At 33.3% G+C, this 15,259-nt stretch overlaps 4 protein-coding genes across 4 annotated transcripts; 2 read left to right on the top strand and 2 right to left on the bottom strand.

Moving 5' to 3' along the window:
• LOC135952138 (uncharacterized) lies at positions 1-1,261 on the bottom strand. Its single transcript, XM_065501942.1, has 2 exons — positions 1,191-1,261; positions 1-1,122 (listed from the first exon to the last, which is right to left on the bottom strand). Exons 1-2 carry the CDS (start codon positions 1,230-1,232, stop codon positions 10-12), a joined length of 1,155 nt encoding a protein of 384 aa, XP_065358014.1. The 5' UTR covers positions 1,233-1,261; the 3' UTR covers positions 1-9.
• Positions 1,262-5,712: 4,451 nt separating this feature from the next.
• LOC135952462 (uncharacterized) lies at positions 5,713-6,976 on the top strand. Its single transcript, XM_065502409.1, has 2 exons — positions 5,713-5,792; positions 5,871-6,976. The coding sequence occupies exons 1-2, from the start codon at positions 5,751-5,753 to the stop codon at positions 6,939-6,941; spliced, it is 1,113 nt and encodes a 370-aa protein (XP_065358481.1). The 5' UTR covers positions 5,713-5,750; the 3' UTR covers positions 6,942-6,976.
• A 2,672-nt stretch (positions 6,977-9,648) lies between these two features.
• LOC135952407 (uncharacterized) lies at positions 9,649-10,886 on the top strand. Its single transcript, XM_065502328.1, has 2 exons — positions 9,649-9,717; positions 9,777-10,886. The coding sequence occupies exons 1-2, from the start codon at positions 9,676-9,678 to the stop codon at positions 10,872-10,874; spliced, it is 1,140 nt and encodes a 379-aa protein (XP_065358400.1). The 5' UTR covers positions 9,649-9,675; the 3' UTR covers positions 10,875-10,886.
• A 2,376-nt stretch (positions 10,887-13,262) lies between these two features.
• Positions 13,263-14,505, bottom strand: LOC135952483 (uncharacterized). The gene is made up of 2 exons (XM_065502437.1): positions 14,426-14,505; positions 13,263-14,365 (listed from the first exon to the last, which is right to left on the bottom strand). The coding sequence occupies exons 1-2, from the start codon at positions 14,465-14,467 to the stop codon at positions 13,268-13,270; spliced, it is 1,140 nt and encodes a 379-aa protein (XP_065358509.1). The 5' UTR covers positions 14,468-14,505; the 3' UTR covers positions 13,263-13,267.
• Positions 14,506-15,259: the final 754 nt, after the last annotated feature.

The following is a 15,259-nucleotide window of genomic DNA, read 5'->3' as shown; positions in this document are numbered from 1 at the left end:
AATACATATTTACTTTATTTCATTAAATTTACTCTGAAGTAAAGCAAAGCATGTTCCAAAATCATCATATCTCTCGTCAGAGCTGCTTAAAGCTTTTAATTTATCAAAACACTCGATTAAGCTCTTGTCACTGGCCAACTCTTCGGGACTTAAGGCATTTCGAAACTCATCAAAATTCTTGAAAAGACCCTGCTCCATAAAATCATTGAATAACATATAATAATTGGACAAAAATTTAGCAAAACCATTGTCATTAAAGATTTTCACTATCAATTTATGCTGCTGTACGGTAAAATCATCCGTATTATAGTAGAATTGCTGTAATATGTTGTTAAAGAAAAATTTTATTAAATTAAGCAATTCATAAAGATCCTGATTGCTTTCGAATTGCATAATGAACTCTCTAATATTAATTATCAAGTGTTGCCTTATGTCTGGACTAAGTTGGGACAAGTTTATGTCCTTTAATATTTTATTGGAAATATCGTGAGCATTGTTGCCATAAAATATATCAATGTAATGCAGCTGTTCACGTATGTATTCAAATAGCTGCTCGTATGGCGTGTTGTCTTCTCTAACCAGTGTATTAAAATGTCTAGATTGACAGCCATAATCTTGGCACTCTTTCAACTCATTATACCACTGTATTAAGTTGTCATGCTGCTTCAGTTCATCTTGGTTCCAATGTGACTTTAAATCCTCAAATTTAGGTAGAAATTTTTGTTTCACAAATTTGTCATATTTACTTTCATAGTCAATATCTAGTTCGTCGAAACCCTGCCTGTATAACAAATCCCAAATATATTGGGAGTCATTGTCATTGCTAGGCTCGTCAAATTTCTCCTCAAATAGTAAAACTAACTCATTGATTAAACCATAACGTTTGTAAGAAGGATAATCGTGTAGGAAATCTATTAGATTCTGTTTAAACTCCCTCATTTTTGGAGTTGCCGCCTTCTGCACTCTGTCATCTTGCAGTATTTTTCTAGTGAAAATTTTAGCTTTTTCACAGAAATCTAGTGATATCACTTTCAATTCATTTCTACAGAATTCCAAAAGCATACGCTTCACTGATGTTTCATTAGAGCTGACGCTGGCTGCCAATGGTTTAATTGCAAACAACTAAATTAAATCAGAATAGAGAATTTAGTTTAATATTAAATAAGTTTGAAATATTATTCATAACTTACTTGTATTAGGCACAAGATTATAACAGTGTATAACAATTTCATGGTTTACTTTAGCTCTTCCTACCTTGACTGCTAACAGAATAATAAATATAGTTAGCACTAACAGCAGCTTTTATATAAATTGCGGTTAAAAAGAAATTATTTTAAGAATATCGATGAAACACTACAAGGCGGTACGATAGAAAAATATGATTGGTTAACCATATTGATGACTCAGACCTATTGACACTAAAATTCTATGAAAAGGGGTAACCGATTTAAACACAGAACCAAAGTATGCACAATAAAGTGCATACAAATAAATTTTAATGATATGCATATCATTGGAAATGTAATAAAACAACTGAAAGTTGTATTAAGTTCATTTCAAGTTCAGTTCTAGTTCAGTTCTAGTTCAGTTCTAGTTCAGTTCTAGTTCAGTTCTAGTTCAGTTCTAGTTCAGTTCTAGTTCAGTTCTAGTTCAGTTCTAGTTCAGTTCTAGTTCAGGTCTAGTTCAGTTCTAGTTCAGTTCTAGTTCAGTTCTAGTTCAGTTCTAGTTCAGTTCTAGTTCAGTTCTAGTTCAGTTCTAGTTCAGTTCTAGTTCAGTTCTAGTTCAGTTCTAGTTCAGTTCTAGTTCAGTTCTAGTTCAGTTCTAGTTCAGTTCTAGTTCAGTTCTAGTTCAGTTCTAGTTCAGTTCTAGTTCAGTTCTAGTTCAGTTCTAGTTCAGTTCTAGTTCAGTTCTAGTTCAGTTCTAGTTCAGTTCTAGTTCAGTTCTAGTTCAGTTCTAGTTCAGTTCTAGTTCAGTTCTAGTTCAGTTCTAGTTCAGTTCTAGTTCAGTTCTAGTTCAGTTCTAGTTCAGTTCTAGTTCAGTTCTAGTTCAGTTCTAGTTCAGTTCTAGTTCAGTTCTAGTTCAGTTCTAGTTCAGTTCTAGTTCAGTTCTAGTTCAATTCTAGTTCAGTTCTAGTTCAGTTCTAGTTCAGTTCTAGTTCAGTTCTAGTTCAGTTCTAGTTCAGTTCTAGTTCAGTTCTAGTTCAGTTCTAGTTCAGTTCTAGTTCAGTTCTAGTTCTAGTTCAGTTCTAGTTCAGTTCTAGTTCAGTTCTAGTTCAGTTCTAGTTCAGTTCTAGTTCAGTTCTAGTTCAGTTCTAGTTCAGTTCTAGTTCAGTTCTAGTTCAGTTCTAGTTCAGTTCTATTTCAGTTCTAGTTCTAGTTCTAGTTCAGTTCTAGTTCAGTTCTAGTTCAGTTCTAGTTCAGTTCTAGTTCAGTTCTAGTTCAGTTCTAGTTCAGTTCTAGTTCAGTTCTAGTTCAGTTCTAGTTCAGTTCTAGTTCAGTTCTAGTTCAGTTCTAGTTCAGTTCTAGTTCAGTTCTAGTTCAGTTCTAGTTCAGTTCTAGTTCAGTTCTAGTTCAGTTCTAGTTCAGTTCTAGTTCAGTTCTAGTTCAGTTCTAGTTCAGTTCTAGTTCAGTTCTAGTTCAGTTCTAGTTCAGTTCTAGTTCAGTTCTAGTTCTAGTTCAGTTCTAGTTCAGTTCTAGTTCAGGTCTAGTTCAGTTCTAGTTCAGTTCTAGTTCAGTTCTAGTTCAGTTCTAGTTCTAGTTCAGTTCTAGTTCAGTTCTAGTTCAGTTCTAGTTCAGTTCTAGTTCAGTTCTAGTTCTAGTTCAGTTCTAGTTCAGTTCTAGTTCAGTTCTAGTTCAGTTCTAGTTCAGTTCTAGTTCAGTTCTAGTTCAGTTCTAGTTCAGTTCTAGTTCAGTTCTAGTTCAGTTCTAGTTCAGTTCTAGTTCTAGTTCAGTTCTAGTTCAGTTCTAGTTCAGTTCTAGTTCAGTTCTAGTTCAGTTCTAGTTCAGTTCTAGTTCAGTTCTAGTTCAGTTCTAGTTCAGTTCTAGTTCAGTTCTAGTTCAGTTCTAGTTCAGTTCTAGTTCAGTTCTAGTTCAGTTCTAGTTCAGTTCTAGTTCAGTTCTAGTTCTAGTTCAGTTCTAGTTCAGTTCTAGTTCAGTTCTAGTTCAGTTCTAGTTCAGTTCTAGTTCAGTTCTAGTTCTAGTTCTAGTTCTAGTTCTAGTTCAGTTCTAGTTCTAGTTCAGTTCTAGTTCAGTTCTAGTTCAGTTCTAGTTCAGTTCTAGTTCAGTTCTAGTTCAGTTCTAGTTCAGTTCTAGTTCAGTTCTAGTTCAGTTCTAGTTCAGTTCTAGTTCAGTTCTAGTTCAGTTCTAGTTCAGTTCTAGTTCTAGTTCAGTTCTAGTTCAGTTCTAGTTCAGTTCTAGTTCAGTTCTAGTTCAGTTCTAGTTCAGTTCTAGTTCAGTTCTAGTTCTAGTTCAGTTCTAGTTCAGTTCTAGTTCAGTTCTAGTTCAGTTCTAGTTCTAGTTCAGTTCTAGTTCAGTTCTAGTTCAGTTCTAGTTCAGTTCTAGTTCAGTTCTAGTTCAGTTCTAGTTCAGTTCTAGTTCAGTTCTAGTTCAGTTCTAGTTCAGTTCTAGTTCAGTTCTAGTTCAGTTCTAGTTTAGTTCTAGTTCAGTTCTAGTTCAGTTCTAGTTCAGTTCTAGTTCAGTTCTAGTTCAGTTCTAGTTCAGTTCTAGTTCAGTTCTAGTTCAGTTCTAGTTCAGTTCTAGTTCAGTTCTAGTTCAGTTCTAGTTCAGTTCTAGTTCAGTTCTAGTTCAGTTCTAGTTCAGTTCTAGTTCAGTTCTAGTTCAGTTCTAGTTCAGTTCTAGTTCAGTTCTAGTTCAGTTCTAGTTCAGTTCTAGTTCAGTTCTAGTTCAGTTCTAGTTCAGTTCTAGTTCAGTTCTAGTTCAGTTCTAGTTCAGTTCTAGTTCAGTTCTAGTTCAGTTCTAGTTCAGTTCTAGTTCAGTTCTAGTTCAGTTCTAGTTCAGTTCTAGTTCAGTTCTAGTTCAGTTCTAGTTCAGTTCTAGTTCAGTTCTAGTTCAGTTCTAGTTCAGTTCTAGTTCAGTTCTAGTTCAGTTCTAGTTCAGTTCTAGTTCAGTTCTAGTTCAGTTCTAGTTCAGTTCTAGTTCAGTTCTAGTTCAGTTCTAGTTCAGTTCTAGTTCAGTTCTAGTTCAGTTCTAGTTCAGTTCTAGTTCAGTTCTAGTTCAGTTCTAGTTCAGTTCTAGTTCAGGTCTAGTTCAGTTCTAGTTCTAGTTCAGTTTTAGTTCTAATTCAGTTCTATATGTGGCAAAGTCTATGAGTCCAGGAATTTTCCTCGGATCCGTTTACCAGTATATTGGTTCACCAGAGGAAACAACATCTATAGGCTATTATTACTGACAACTAGAGGTTTGTAAAGCTGTCTTCCTCTAGGGTTAATTAACCGTGAACCCGGAAATCGTGGGGGAGAATATATTGAACTTACTATCAAATTTCCAAATAAACAATCCAGTCGAATAGAAGAACTACGAATAAAAAGAACTTCAATTGAAGGTGAAATTCTTGATTAAAATTAACTGTGATTGAAGGTAAAATTTTTGTTTAAAAAGAACTACGATTGAAGTTAAAGCAGTTCCTTAATACTTCCGATTTTATTATAAAGTTTACAGTGAGTTAAGGTGGTCTAAAATGTTATATTTTAGATTTTAAAATAAAAATTTATACATTTTTCTATTCATTTGAAATGACTAATGCAGATGATGTGATTTATTATATTGGGTGTATGACTTAAAAATGAGGGACTTGCAATAGATGGTGCATTTTTTGAATAAGTTTATTTCTTCTTCTCACTTAGTTATTGAACATTATAGTGTAAACAACAAGGTTTTTTACACTAGGGAAATTCAATACCATTGAAGCTGAGAGAACATGACCTATGTCGGAAATGCTGCTTGAAATATTACTGGCGATGAAAAATGGATGCATTACGATAACCTGATGCGTAAGAGATCGTATGTGAAGTCAGGATCGATACCAAAGCCAAATATTCATGGCGTTAAGGTAATGCTCTATATTTGGTGAGAGCAAAGGTATCCAATCTATTATGAGCTGGTGAAATCTGCCCAAATCATTACAGGGAACCTGTACAGAACACAACTGATTCGTTTGAAGCGATAAATACCTGTTAAAAACCATTTAGAATGAAGTGGTTGGGAAGTTTTGCCTCTCCCGCTTTAAAGTGTAGACCTTGCTCACCAGAATACTATTTGTTTCGATCGATACAGAATGCTCTATCTGAGATGAGCTTAACATTGCAATAGAGTATCCGATATAGGCTTGATTCGTTCTTGTCCTTAAAAGATGAACAGTTGTTTGGCTTGGAATCGATGTTGCCAGAAAGATGGGGAAAGGTCATAGCTAACAATGGCCAATACTTTGAAAAAATTAAGTTGAAAAGCTAACAATTTGAAAAAATCCCGCATTTTTATGTCGTACACTCAATATTTTCCAACATTTATAGTTTCACCACTGACCGCTGAAAAGAGCTTAATTGATTTCATTAACAATGATTAGAAAAATACATTTGTAGTAATTGTTGACTCTATTTTAAAGACGAATAAAGAACTGAGACAGTATACGACTTTATATTGATAGATTCTTATAAAATCTATTTTTTAAATAAAAATTAATTTATTATTCCGTTAGCAGTCACGGTATGAAGAGTAAACTAAAGCAAATATACAATGAAACTGTTATACACTGTTATAATTTTGGAAGTAATACAAGTAAGTGGTATTAGATATTGATTAAATATTGTTTTTTTTAACATTATATTTTCCTTTTCTATTTCTAATCTTAACCAGTTGGTTACAATAAAACCATTGGAAGCCTCCACTGCTTTCGAGCTAAAAATTATGCAATTCTATGCCCATGAATTGCTAGTGATCGACAAAGATTTCTGTGAAAAGGCAAAAATTTTGTGTGAAAAAGTTCTGCAAGATAAATTAGTAAAACAGGCTAAAACATCTACAATCAAAGAGTTTAAACAAAATATTACCGATTTCTTACATGATTATCCTAGCTATATGCGTTATGAATATATCAATGAATTGGCTTTACTATTTGATGCAAAACTCCCTCATTTCAATAATAATAAAAAAGATTTACAATACATTTGGGAGCTGCTGAAAAAACATGGATATGATAAACTGGATGCAGATTATCAAAGTAAATTTATGAAATTTGTTAAACAAAAATTTCTACCCAAATTCGAGCAGTTAAAAAAACAGCTTAACAAACAAGAGTTCAAGCAACAAAAACACTTAATAAAATGGTACAATGAATTGAAAAAGTGCCAGGATTATGCTTGCAACAGCAAATATTTTAGTCAATTAGCTATTGGAAAGCCAACTCCAAAAGAAACTCTGCTGCAGTACATCCGAGACCAGCTTAATTACATTAATATCTTCTATGGTAACACAGCTCACAAAATTGTTAAGGGTGTGTTAAATAATAAAAAGCTATCACAACTTAGCTTGCCTTTAAGGACAAATCTAATAAACAGTATTAAAAATTTCCTTATGCAGTACAAAAAACATCAACACATTGATCAATTACACGATTCAGTGCATAGTTTCTATGACAAAATATTATTAAAATATTACTATAATACGAAGATTGCTTTAAAGGATTTAAATTTGCTAAGGAACATATTTGATGAACAAGGTTATGCTAAATTTGTTAACAGTTATGAAAGGAGATTGAAAGATTTTGTACAAAGAGGACTTTCAGAGAAATTTCAACAATTTATAGCTGCTCTAAGTAAAAAAGAGTTGGCCAAAGAGGAGACCTTTTTAGAGTGGTATGATCATTTGAAAGGTTTGAAGAGTGTTGAGGAAATAATGGCTGTATTTGAAAGGTTTTATGATAGATAACAATTTTGTATGTAATTCAAGAAATTTAAATAAAATTTATAAGAAACATTACCATGTAATATTTGTGTTAATTAGAACCTGAACTAGAACCTCAACTAGTACCTCAACTAGAACCTGAACTAGAACCTGAATTATAACCAGAACTAGAACCTGAACTAGAACCTGAATTATAACCAGAACTAGAACCTGAACTAGAACCTGAACTTGAACCTGAACTAGAACTGAACTAGAACTTGAACTAGAAACTGAACTAAAACCTGAACTAAATCCTAAACTAGAACCTGAACTAGAGCCTCAACTAGAACCTGAACTGGAACCTTAAATATAACCTGAACCAGAACTGAACTAGAACTGAACTAGAACTGAACTAGAACTGAACTAGAACTGAACTAGAACTGAACTAGAACTGAACTAGAACTGAACTAGAACTGAACTAGAACTGAACTAGAACTGAACTAGAACTGAACTAGAACTGAACTAGAACTGAACTAGAACTGAACTAGAACTGAACTAGAACTGAACTAGAACTGAACTAGAACTGAACTAGAACTGAACTAGAACTGAACTAGAACTGAACTAGAACTGAACTAGAACTGAACTAGAACTGAACTAGAACTGAACTAGAACTGAACTAGAACTGAACTAGAACTGAACTAGAACTGAACTAGAACTGAACTAGAACTGAACTAGAACTGAACTAGAACTGAACTAGAACTGAACTAGAACTGAACTAGAACTGAACTAGAACTGAACTAGAACTGAACTAGAACTGAACTAGAACTGAACTAGAACTGAACTAGAACTGAACTAGAACTGAACTAGAACTGAACTAGAACTGAACTAGAACTGAACTAGAACTGAACTAGAACTGAACTAGAACTGAACTAGAACTGAACTAGAACTGAACTAGAACTGAACTAGAACTGAACTAGAACTGAACTAGAACTGAACTAGAACTGAACTAGAACTGAACTAGAACTGAACTAGAACTGAACTAGAACTGAACTAGAACTGAACTAGAACTGAACTAGAACTGAACTAGAACTGAACTAGAACTGAACTAGAACTGAACTAGAACTGAACTAGAACTGAACTAGAACTGAACTAGAACTGAACTAGAACTGAACTAGAACTGAACTAGAACTGAACTAGAACTGAACTAGAACTGAACTAGAACTGAACTAGAACTGAACTAGAACTGAACTAGAACTGAACTAGAACTGAACTAGAACTGAACTAGAACTGAACTAGAACTGAACTAGAACTGAACTAGAACTGAACTAGAACTGAACTAGAACTGAACTAGAACTGAACTAGAACTGAACTAGAACTGAACTAGAACTGAACTAGAACTGAACTAGAACTGAACTAGAACTGAACTAGAACTGAACTAGAACTGAACTAGAACTGAACTAGAACTGAACTAGAACTGAACTAGAACTGAATTAGAACCTGAACTAGAATTTGAACTAGAACCTGAACTAGAATCTGAAATAGAACTAGAACCTGAACTAGAACTAGAACCTGAACTAGAACCTGAATTAGAACTTGAACTAGAATTATCATTAGCTGTAGACGTTTGGACTGTACGATTATGAAACATTCAGTCAGTCACCTTTTAGTTACCTTTTACGTTTTTTATTAGATATAGATTTAAATGTGGAAATGTGGCTGGTACATGATTCATATTTTCTTTCTAACATCTTTAGCAAGAGACCGACATAATAGTTTACTATTTTGAAAAATTGTTAATATTCAGGTTGCCATGTATGAATTATTTTAGTAGCGATCAGACTGCAGTGTTTATACCCTACACCACCATAGTGGGGAGGGTATTATGCGTTTGTGCAGATGTTTGTAACGCCCAAATATATTAGTCTAACACCCACCTAAAAGTATACCGATCGACTTAGAATCGCTTTCTGAGTCGATTAAACGATGTCCGTCCGTCCGTCTGGTTGGCTGGCTGGCTGTCCATGTAAACCTTGTGAGCAGAGTACAGGTCGCAATTTTGAAGATATTTCGATCAAATTTGGTACATATTGTTTTTTCGGCCCAAGGACCAAGCCTATTGAAACTGGCTGAAATCGGTCCATTATTTCACCTAGCCCCCATACAAATGTCCTTCCGAAATTGGACTTTATCGGTCATAAATGTTTAATTTATAAATGTATCTCCACATATTGCGCTCCAAATAAGTCTGATATATACAAAATTCATGTCACCAAATTTTGTCACGATCGGTCCATAATTAGTCATAGCTCCCATATAGACCCGCTTCCGAAAATCACTTTAACGTGCATAAATCGCTTAAAAATGTTGGTATACTCACAAAATTCAACATAGTTAACTTTAAAATAGACATAAATCACACGACCTAATTTCATGGTGATCGGTCCATAATTGGTCATAGCCCCCATATAAGGACTACTTCCGAAAATCACTCAAAAATACAAATTATTGAAATTTTAAAAGAAAAATGTTTTTACTCTTTTACTTAGTGTAGGGTATTATATGGTCGGGCTTGATCGACCATACTTTCTTACTTGTTTTTTATTATCAATGTGGTGAGTATGAAATATCTAACCATACAACTGTATAGTGGTTAAATGATTTTCTTAAAATAATTTATTTGTTACTGCAGTTTGTTTTAAAAGCTGGTTTCTAAAATAAAATAAATTTATTATTCGTCTAGCAGTCACAGTATGATGAATTAGTTATTAGAAAATAAATAATGAAACTGTTATACACTATTATAATCTTGGAGCTAATACAAGTAAGTATGAGAATTTTGATTTGGACATTATACTTTAATTCTCTGAACTTTTGTTTCAGTTGGTTGTTTTAAGGCCATTGGAAGCCACCACTTCATTGCAGGGCGAACTTATGGAACTATTGAAAAACGAATTGTATGCAATAGACAAAGAATACTGTGAAAGGGCTAAAGCTTTAAGTAAAAGCATACTGCAGGATAAATATGTACAACAGGCCGCCACACCTGTAATGAGAACATTTAAACAGCATATAAAAGAATTTTTACGTGATTATCCTTCTTATATACGTTATGGTTTAATCCATGAATTAGTTATCTTATTTGTTGGAATAATCCCAGAGCCCAGCAGCAACAGGGATAAACAATATATTTGGGAGTTATTGATAATACTAGGTTATGAAGAGATTAGTGATGATTATGAAAGCAAACTTGAGGATTTTGTTAAAGAAAAATTTCTACCAAAATTTGAGAAGTTAAAGTTAAAACTTTCCCAAGATGAATTGCGGCAACAAAAAGACTTTATAAACTGGAGCAATAAATTAAAACAGTGCCAGGATTATATCTGTCTGAGTAAATATTTTGTGACATTGTCTGCACAAGACATCAATCCAAAAGAGGAGCTATATGAGTATATTCGTAAACAGATCGAGATCATTGATATCTTTCGTGGTAACAGTGCAAACGATATTGCCAATGCCATAATAAAGGATCAGAAACTGTCACAGCTTAGTCCTGCCATCAGGCAACACTTAATAATTAGCCTTAATAACTTTATTATGAAATTCGAAAGCAATCAAGATATGGATGAATTGCACGATTTAATTGCAGATTTCGATAACAATATTTTATTGAAATTCTACTATAATAGGAAGTTGCTTTCAAAAGACAGAAGATTGTTAATGGAAATCTTTAACAAAAATGGTTATGCGAAATTTTTGTCCAATTATCGCATAAAATTTAATGATTTTGTGGAACAGGGTGTTTTAATGAAATTCAAAGAGTTTGAAAAGGTTCTCAGTCGCAAAGAGTTGAAAAGCGAAAAGACCTCAATAAAATGCTTTGTTGAATTAAAATCATTAAACAATTTCTTTGATAGATATGATAAACTTCACAAATGTTTTACGATACTACAAAAGGAACTGGAAATAAAAACTATTTAAAAATATGTTTAAAATAAGACAAACATTTACAAGTTAGATGTTTAATATTTATTGATATTTGTTAAAATAAAATTTTTAAAATTAATAAAAAAATTTACACTAAGTCAATAGTTGCATTTTCATTATTCCTTACACCACCATAGTGGGGAGGGTATTATGCGTTTGTGCAGATGTTTGTAACGTCCAAAAATATTAGTCTAACACCCACCTTAAAGTATACCGATCGACTTAGAATCACTTTCTGAGTCGATTAAGCGATGTCCGTCCGTCCGTCCGTCTGGTCGGCTGGCTGGCTGTCCATGTAAACCTTGTGCGCAGGGTACAGGTCGCAATTTTGAAGATCTTTCGATCAAATTTGGTACATATTATTTTTTCGGCCCAAGGACCAAGCCTGTTGAAACTGGCTGAAATCGGTCCATTATTTCACCTAGCCCCCATACAAATGTCCTCCCAAAATTGGACTTTATCGCTCATAAATGTTTAATTTATATATGTATCTACAGAAATTCCTCTCCAAATAAGTTTTATATACACAAAATTCATGTCACCAAATTTTGTTACGATCGGTCTATAATTAGTCATAGCTCCCATATAGACCCGCTTCCGAAAATCACTTTAACGTTCATAAATCGCTTAAAAATGTTGGTAAACACACAAAATTCAACATAGTTAACTTTAATATGGACATAAATCACACGACCTAATTTCATGGTGATCGGTGCATAATTGGTCATAGCCCCCATATAAGGCCCACTTCCAAAAATCACTCAAAAATATAAATTATTGAAATTTTAAAAGAACATTTTATTTTGCTCTTTTACTTACTGTAGGGTATTATATGGTCGGGCTTGACCGACCATACTTTCTTACTTGTTATTTATTATATTTATTATTTTAAATATTCTATATAATACTTTTATAGTGGTATCTGGCCAAACCTGCGTATGATTTATCTTCTTCCGTAGAGGAAATGCGAAAAAATCCAGCACTAACTCAAAAATGAATACTCCTCGCAGTCGATTTTTATACCCTACTCCACCATAGTGGGGAGGGTACGCCCAAAAATATTAGTCTAATGTAAAACGATGTCCGTCCGTTCGTCCGTCTGGTCGGCTGGCTGGCTGGCTGTCCATGTAAACCTTGTGCGCAAAGTACAGGTCGCAATTTTTAAGATATTGCGATGAAATTTGGTACATATTATTTTTTCGTCTCAAGGACCAATCCTGTTGAAACTGGCTGAAATCGGTCCATTATTTCACCTAGCCCCCATACAAATGTCCTACCGAAATTGGACTTTATCGGTCATAAATGTTTAATTTATATATGTATCTCCACAAATTCCGCTCCAAATTAGTTTTATATACACAAAATTCATGTCACCAAATTTTGTTACGATCGGACCATAATTAGTCATAGCTCCCATATAGACCCGCTTCCGAAAATCACTTTAACGTGCATAAATCGCTTAAAAATGTTGGTATACACACAAAATTCAACATAGTTAACTTTAATATAGACATAAATCACACGACCTAATTTCATGGTGATCGGTGCATAATTGGTCATAGCCCCCATATAAGGCCCACTTCCGAAAATCACTCAAAAATATAAATTATTGAAATTTTAAATGAAAAATGTTTTTGCTCTTTTACTTAGTGTAGGGTATTATATGGTCCTGCTTGACCGACCATAGTTCCTTACTTGTTTCATTTCCTTAGGTCAACATGCCTCTGCTTGCAATGTCAGCCGTAATATACTTAAAGACGAGTCCCTGATGACCAATGATAAACCCGAAAACTTTATAACTTTTGACACGGGTGGAATTTTTAAATGCGTTTTTTTTTTGTTTGATAGGTGACTTTTTCTTACCATTATTATACCCTTCACCTTCGTGAGAAGGGTATATATAAGTTTGTCATTCCGTTCGTAATTTCTACAATTTTCATTTGCGACCCTAAAAAGTATATATATTCTGGATCCTTATTAAGAAATGTCCGTCTGTCTGTCCGGCTGTCTGTTGAAATTAATTTTCTGAAGACTCCAGATATCTTCGGGATCCAAATCTTCAATAATACTGTCAGACATGCTTTCGAGAAGTTTGCTATTTAAAATAAGCAAAATCGGTCCACAAATGGCTGAGATATGGGAAAAAAACCAGGACAACCTCGATTTTTTACCTATTTTTGACCTATATCTGGATTACTAGGTTACAGAAAAATGTGCTCAAAATGCGCGTCTTTAGGTGCGTTGCACCACCACAAGGAGTGAAAATTTTCCAAAAAAAAAGGACGCCATTATTTTTATTTGCGCAAAGACCTTCAAAAAAATAATGATAGTCGAAAATCAAATGACATGACCTGGTCACAAACGAACTCTAATATGTATAAATATGTTTAAATAGTTTTTATTTCAAATTCCTTTTGTAGTATAGCAAAACATTGTTGAAATTTATCATATCTATCAAAGAAATTGTTTAATGCTTTTAAGTTAACAAAGCATTTTATTAAGGTCTTTTCTTTTCTCAACTCTTGGCGATTAAGAGTGTTTTTATATTCTTTAAATTTCTTAAAAAGGCGCTTCTCCATAAAATTATTGAATTTTGTGCGGTATTTGGATAAAAATTTTGCATAACCATGGTTGTTAAAGATTTTCACTAACAGTCTTGCGTCCTTTGACGGCATATCCGTATTATAATAGAATTTCTGTAAAATATTGTCAAAGAATTGTTTGACCAAATAGTTCAATTCATTAATATCCTGATTGCTTTCGAATTTCATAATGAAGTTATTAATATTAATTATTAAGTGTTGTCTGATGGCAGGTTTAAGTTGTGACAGTTTTTGATCCTTTAGTATGGCAGCGGCAATATCGTTTGCTGAGTTACCATAGAAGATATGTATAAATTCAAGCTGTTTACGGATGTAGTCATATAGCTCTTCTTTCGGATTGGTTTCTTCTGTCTGCAATGCATCAAAAAGTTTCTTGTGACAGTCATAATCCTTGCACTGTTTTAATTCATTGCACCAGTCTAGAAAGTCTTGTTGATGCTGCAATTCATTTTGGGAAAGTTTTAACTTTAACTCCTCTAATTTGGGCAGAAATTGTTGTTGCACAAATTCCACATATTTATTCTGAAAATCCATAAAAAATTCGTCATAACCTTGTTTTATCAATAACTCCCAAATGTATTGTTTATCCGGATTGCTGCTGGGCTCCGGGATTATTCCATCAAATAGCAGAACCAAATCATAGATTAAACCATAACGTATAAAGGAAGGATAATCATGTAAGAAATCTCTTAGTTGTTGTTTAAACTTTCTTATTACAGGTGTGGCGGCCTGTTGTACAATTTCATCCTGAAGTATGTTTTTACTTAAAACTTTAGTCTTTTCACAAAATTCCCTAACTAAAGATTGCTGCTTATTTTCAAAGAGTTCCATAAGTTCTTTCTTCAATGAAGTGGAGGCTTCCAATGGCCTTAAAACAACCAACTGAAATAAAAATTCAAAGAATGTGAAAATTTCCAAATCTTAAATCTCATACCTACATACTTGTATTAGTCCCAAGATTATAACAGCGTATAACAGTTTCATTGTTTATTTGTTCGATTACCAATTGACTATAGTGTGACAGCTAAAGGAATAATACATTTATTTTATTTAAGATATCTGCTTTTATAATAAATTGCATAAAGTTATTAAGGTTATCGGCTGACCACAATATGGTTAAATAAATAATAAATCGTTTAGATATTACACTCAGTCTGTAACTTTTCTATATTTTTTTTGTATACAAATCTAAATATTGATGTGATGCATTATTTATATTTGAAATAGTTTCATTTGCTATGATTAGAAAAATAATAAAAAAATATGTAAGAAAGTATAGTCGGTCAAGCCCGACCATATAATACCCTACACTAAGTAAAAGAGCAAAAACATTTTTCTTTTAAAATTTCAATAATTTATATTTTTGAGTGATTTTCGAAAGTGGGCCTTATATGGGGGCTATGACCAATTATGGACCGATCGCCATGAAATTAGGTCGTGTGATTTATGTCTATATTAAAGTTAACTATGTTGAATTTTGTGTGTTTACCAACATTTTTAAGCGATTTATGCACGTTAAAGTGATTTTCTGAAGCGGGTCTATATAGGAGCTAAGACTAATTATGTGCCGATCGTAACAAAATTTGGTGACATGAATTTTGTATATATAAAACTTATTTGGAGCGCAATTTGTGGAGATACATATATAAATTAAACATTTATGACCGATAAAGTCCAATTTCGGAAGGACGTTTGTATGGGGGCTAGGTGAAATAATTGACCGATTTCAGCCATTTTCAATAGGCTTGGTCCTTGGGCCAAAAAAATAATATGTAC

The sequence above is a fragment of the Calliphora vicina genome, chromosome 2, assembly GCF_958450345.1.
Source record: "Calliphora vicina chromosome 2, idCalVici1.1, whole genome shotgun sequence".
Lineage (NCBI taxonomy): Eukaryota > Metazoa > Arthropoda > Insecta > Diptera > Calliphoridae > Calliphora > Calliphora vicina.
The sequence above is the reverse complement of the archived record's forward strand: the minus strand, read 5'-3'. Positions and strand labels throughout refer to the sequence as shown.

What these genes read in the sequence shown, in the direction of transcription:
- LOC135952138 (XM_065501942.1), bottom strand. Translation starts at nt 1,232, where the DNA reads ATGAAATTGTTATACACTGTTATAATCTTGTGCCTAATACAA. An exon ending in TAATCTTGTGCCTAATACAA is followed by an intron (nt 1,123 to 1,190) that starts GTAAGTTATGAA and finishes GATTTAATTTAG; the next exon opens with TTGTTTGCAATTAAACCATT.
- LOC135952483 (XM_065502437.1), bottom strand. Translation starts at nt 14,467, where the DNA reads ATGAAACTGTTATACGCTGTTATAATCTTGGGACTAATACAA. An exon ending in TAATCTTGGGACTAATACAA is followed by an intron (nt 14,366 to 14,425) that starts GTATGTAGGTAT and finishes TTTTTATTTCAG; the next exon opens with TTGGTTGTTTTAAGGCCATT.
- LOC135952462 (XM_065502409.1), top strand. Translation starts at nt 5,751, where the DNA reads ATGAAACTGTTATACACTGTTATAATTTTGGAAGTAATACAA. An exon ending in TAATTTTGGAAGTAATACAA is followed by an intron (nt 5,793 to 5,870) that starts GTAAGTGGTATT and finishes AATCTTAACCAG; the next exon opens with TTGGTTACAATAAAACCATT.
- LOC135952407 (XM_065502328.1), top strand. Translation starts at nt 9,676, where the DNA reads ATGAAACTGTTATACACTATTATAATCTTGGAGCTAATACAA. An exon ending in TAATCTTGGAGCTAATACAA is followed by an intron (nt 9,718 to 9,776) that starts GTAAGTATGAGA and finishes CTTTTGTTTCAG; the next exon opens with TTGGTTGTTTTAAGGCCATT.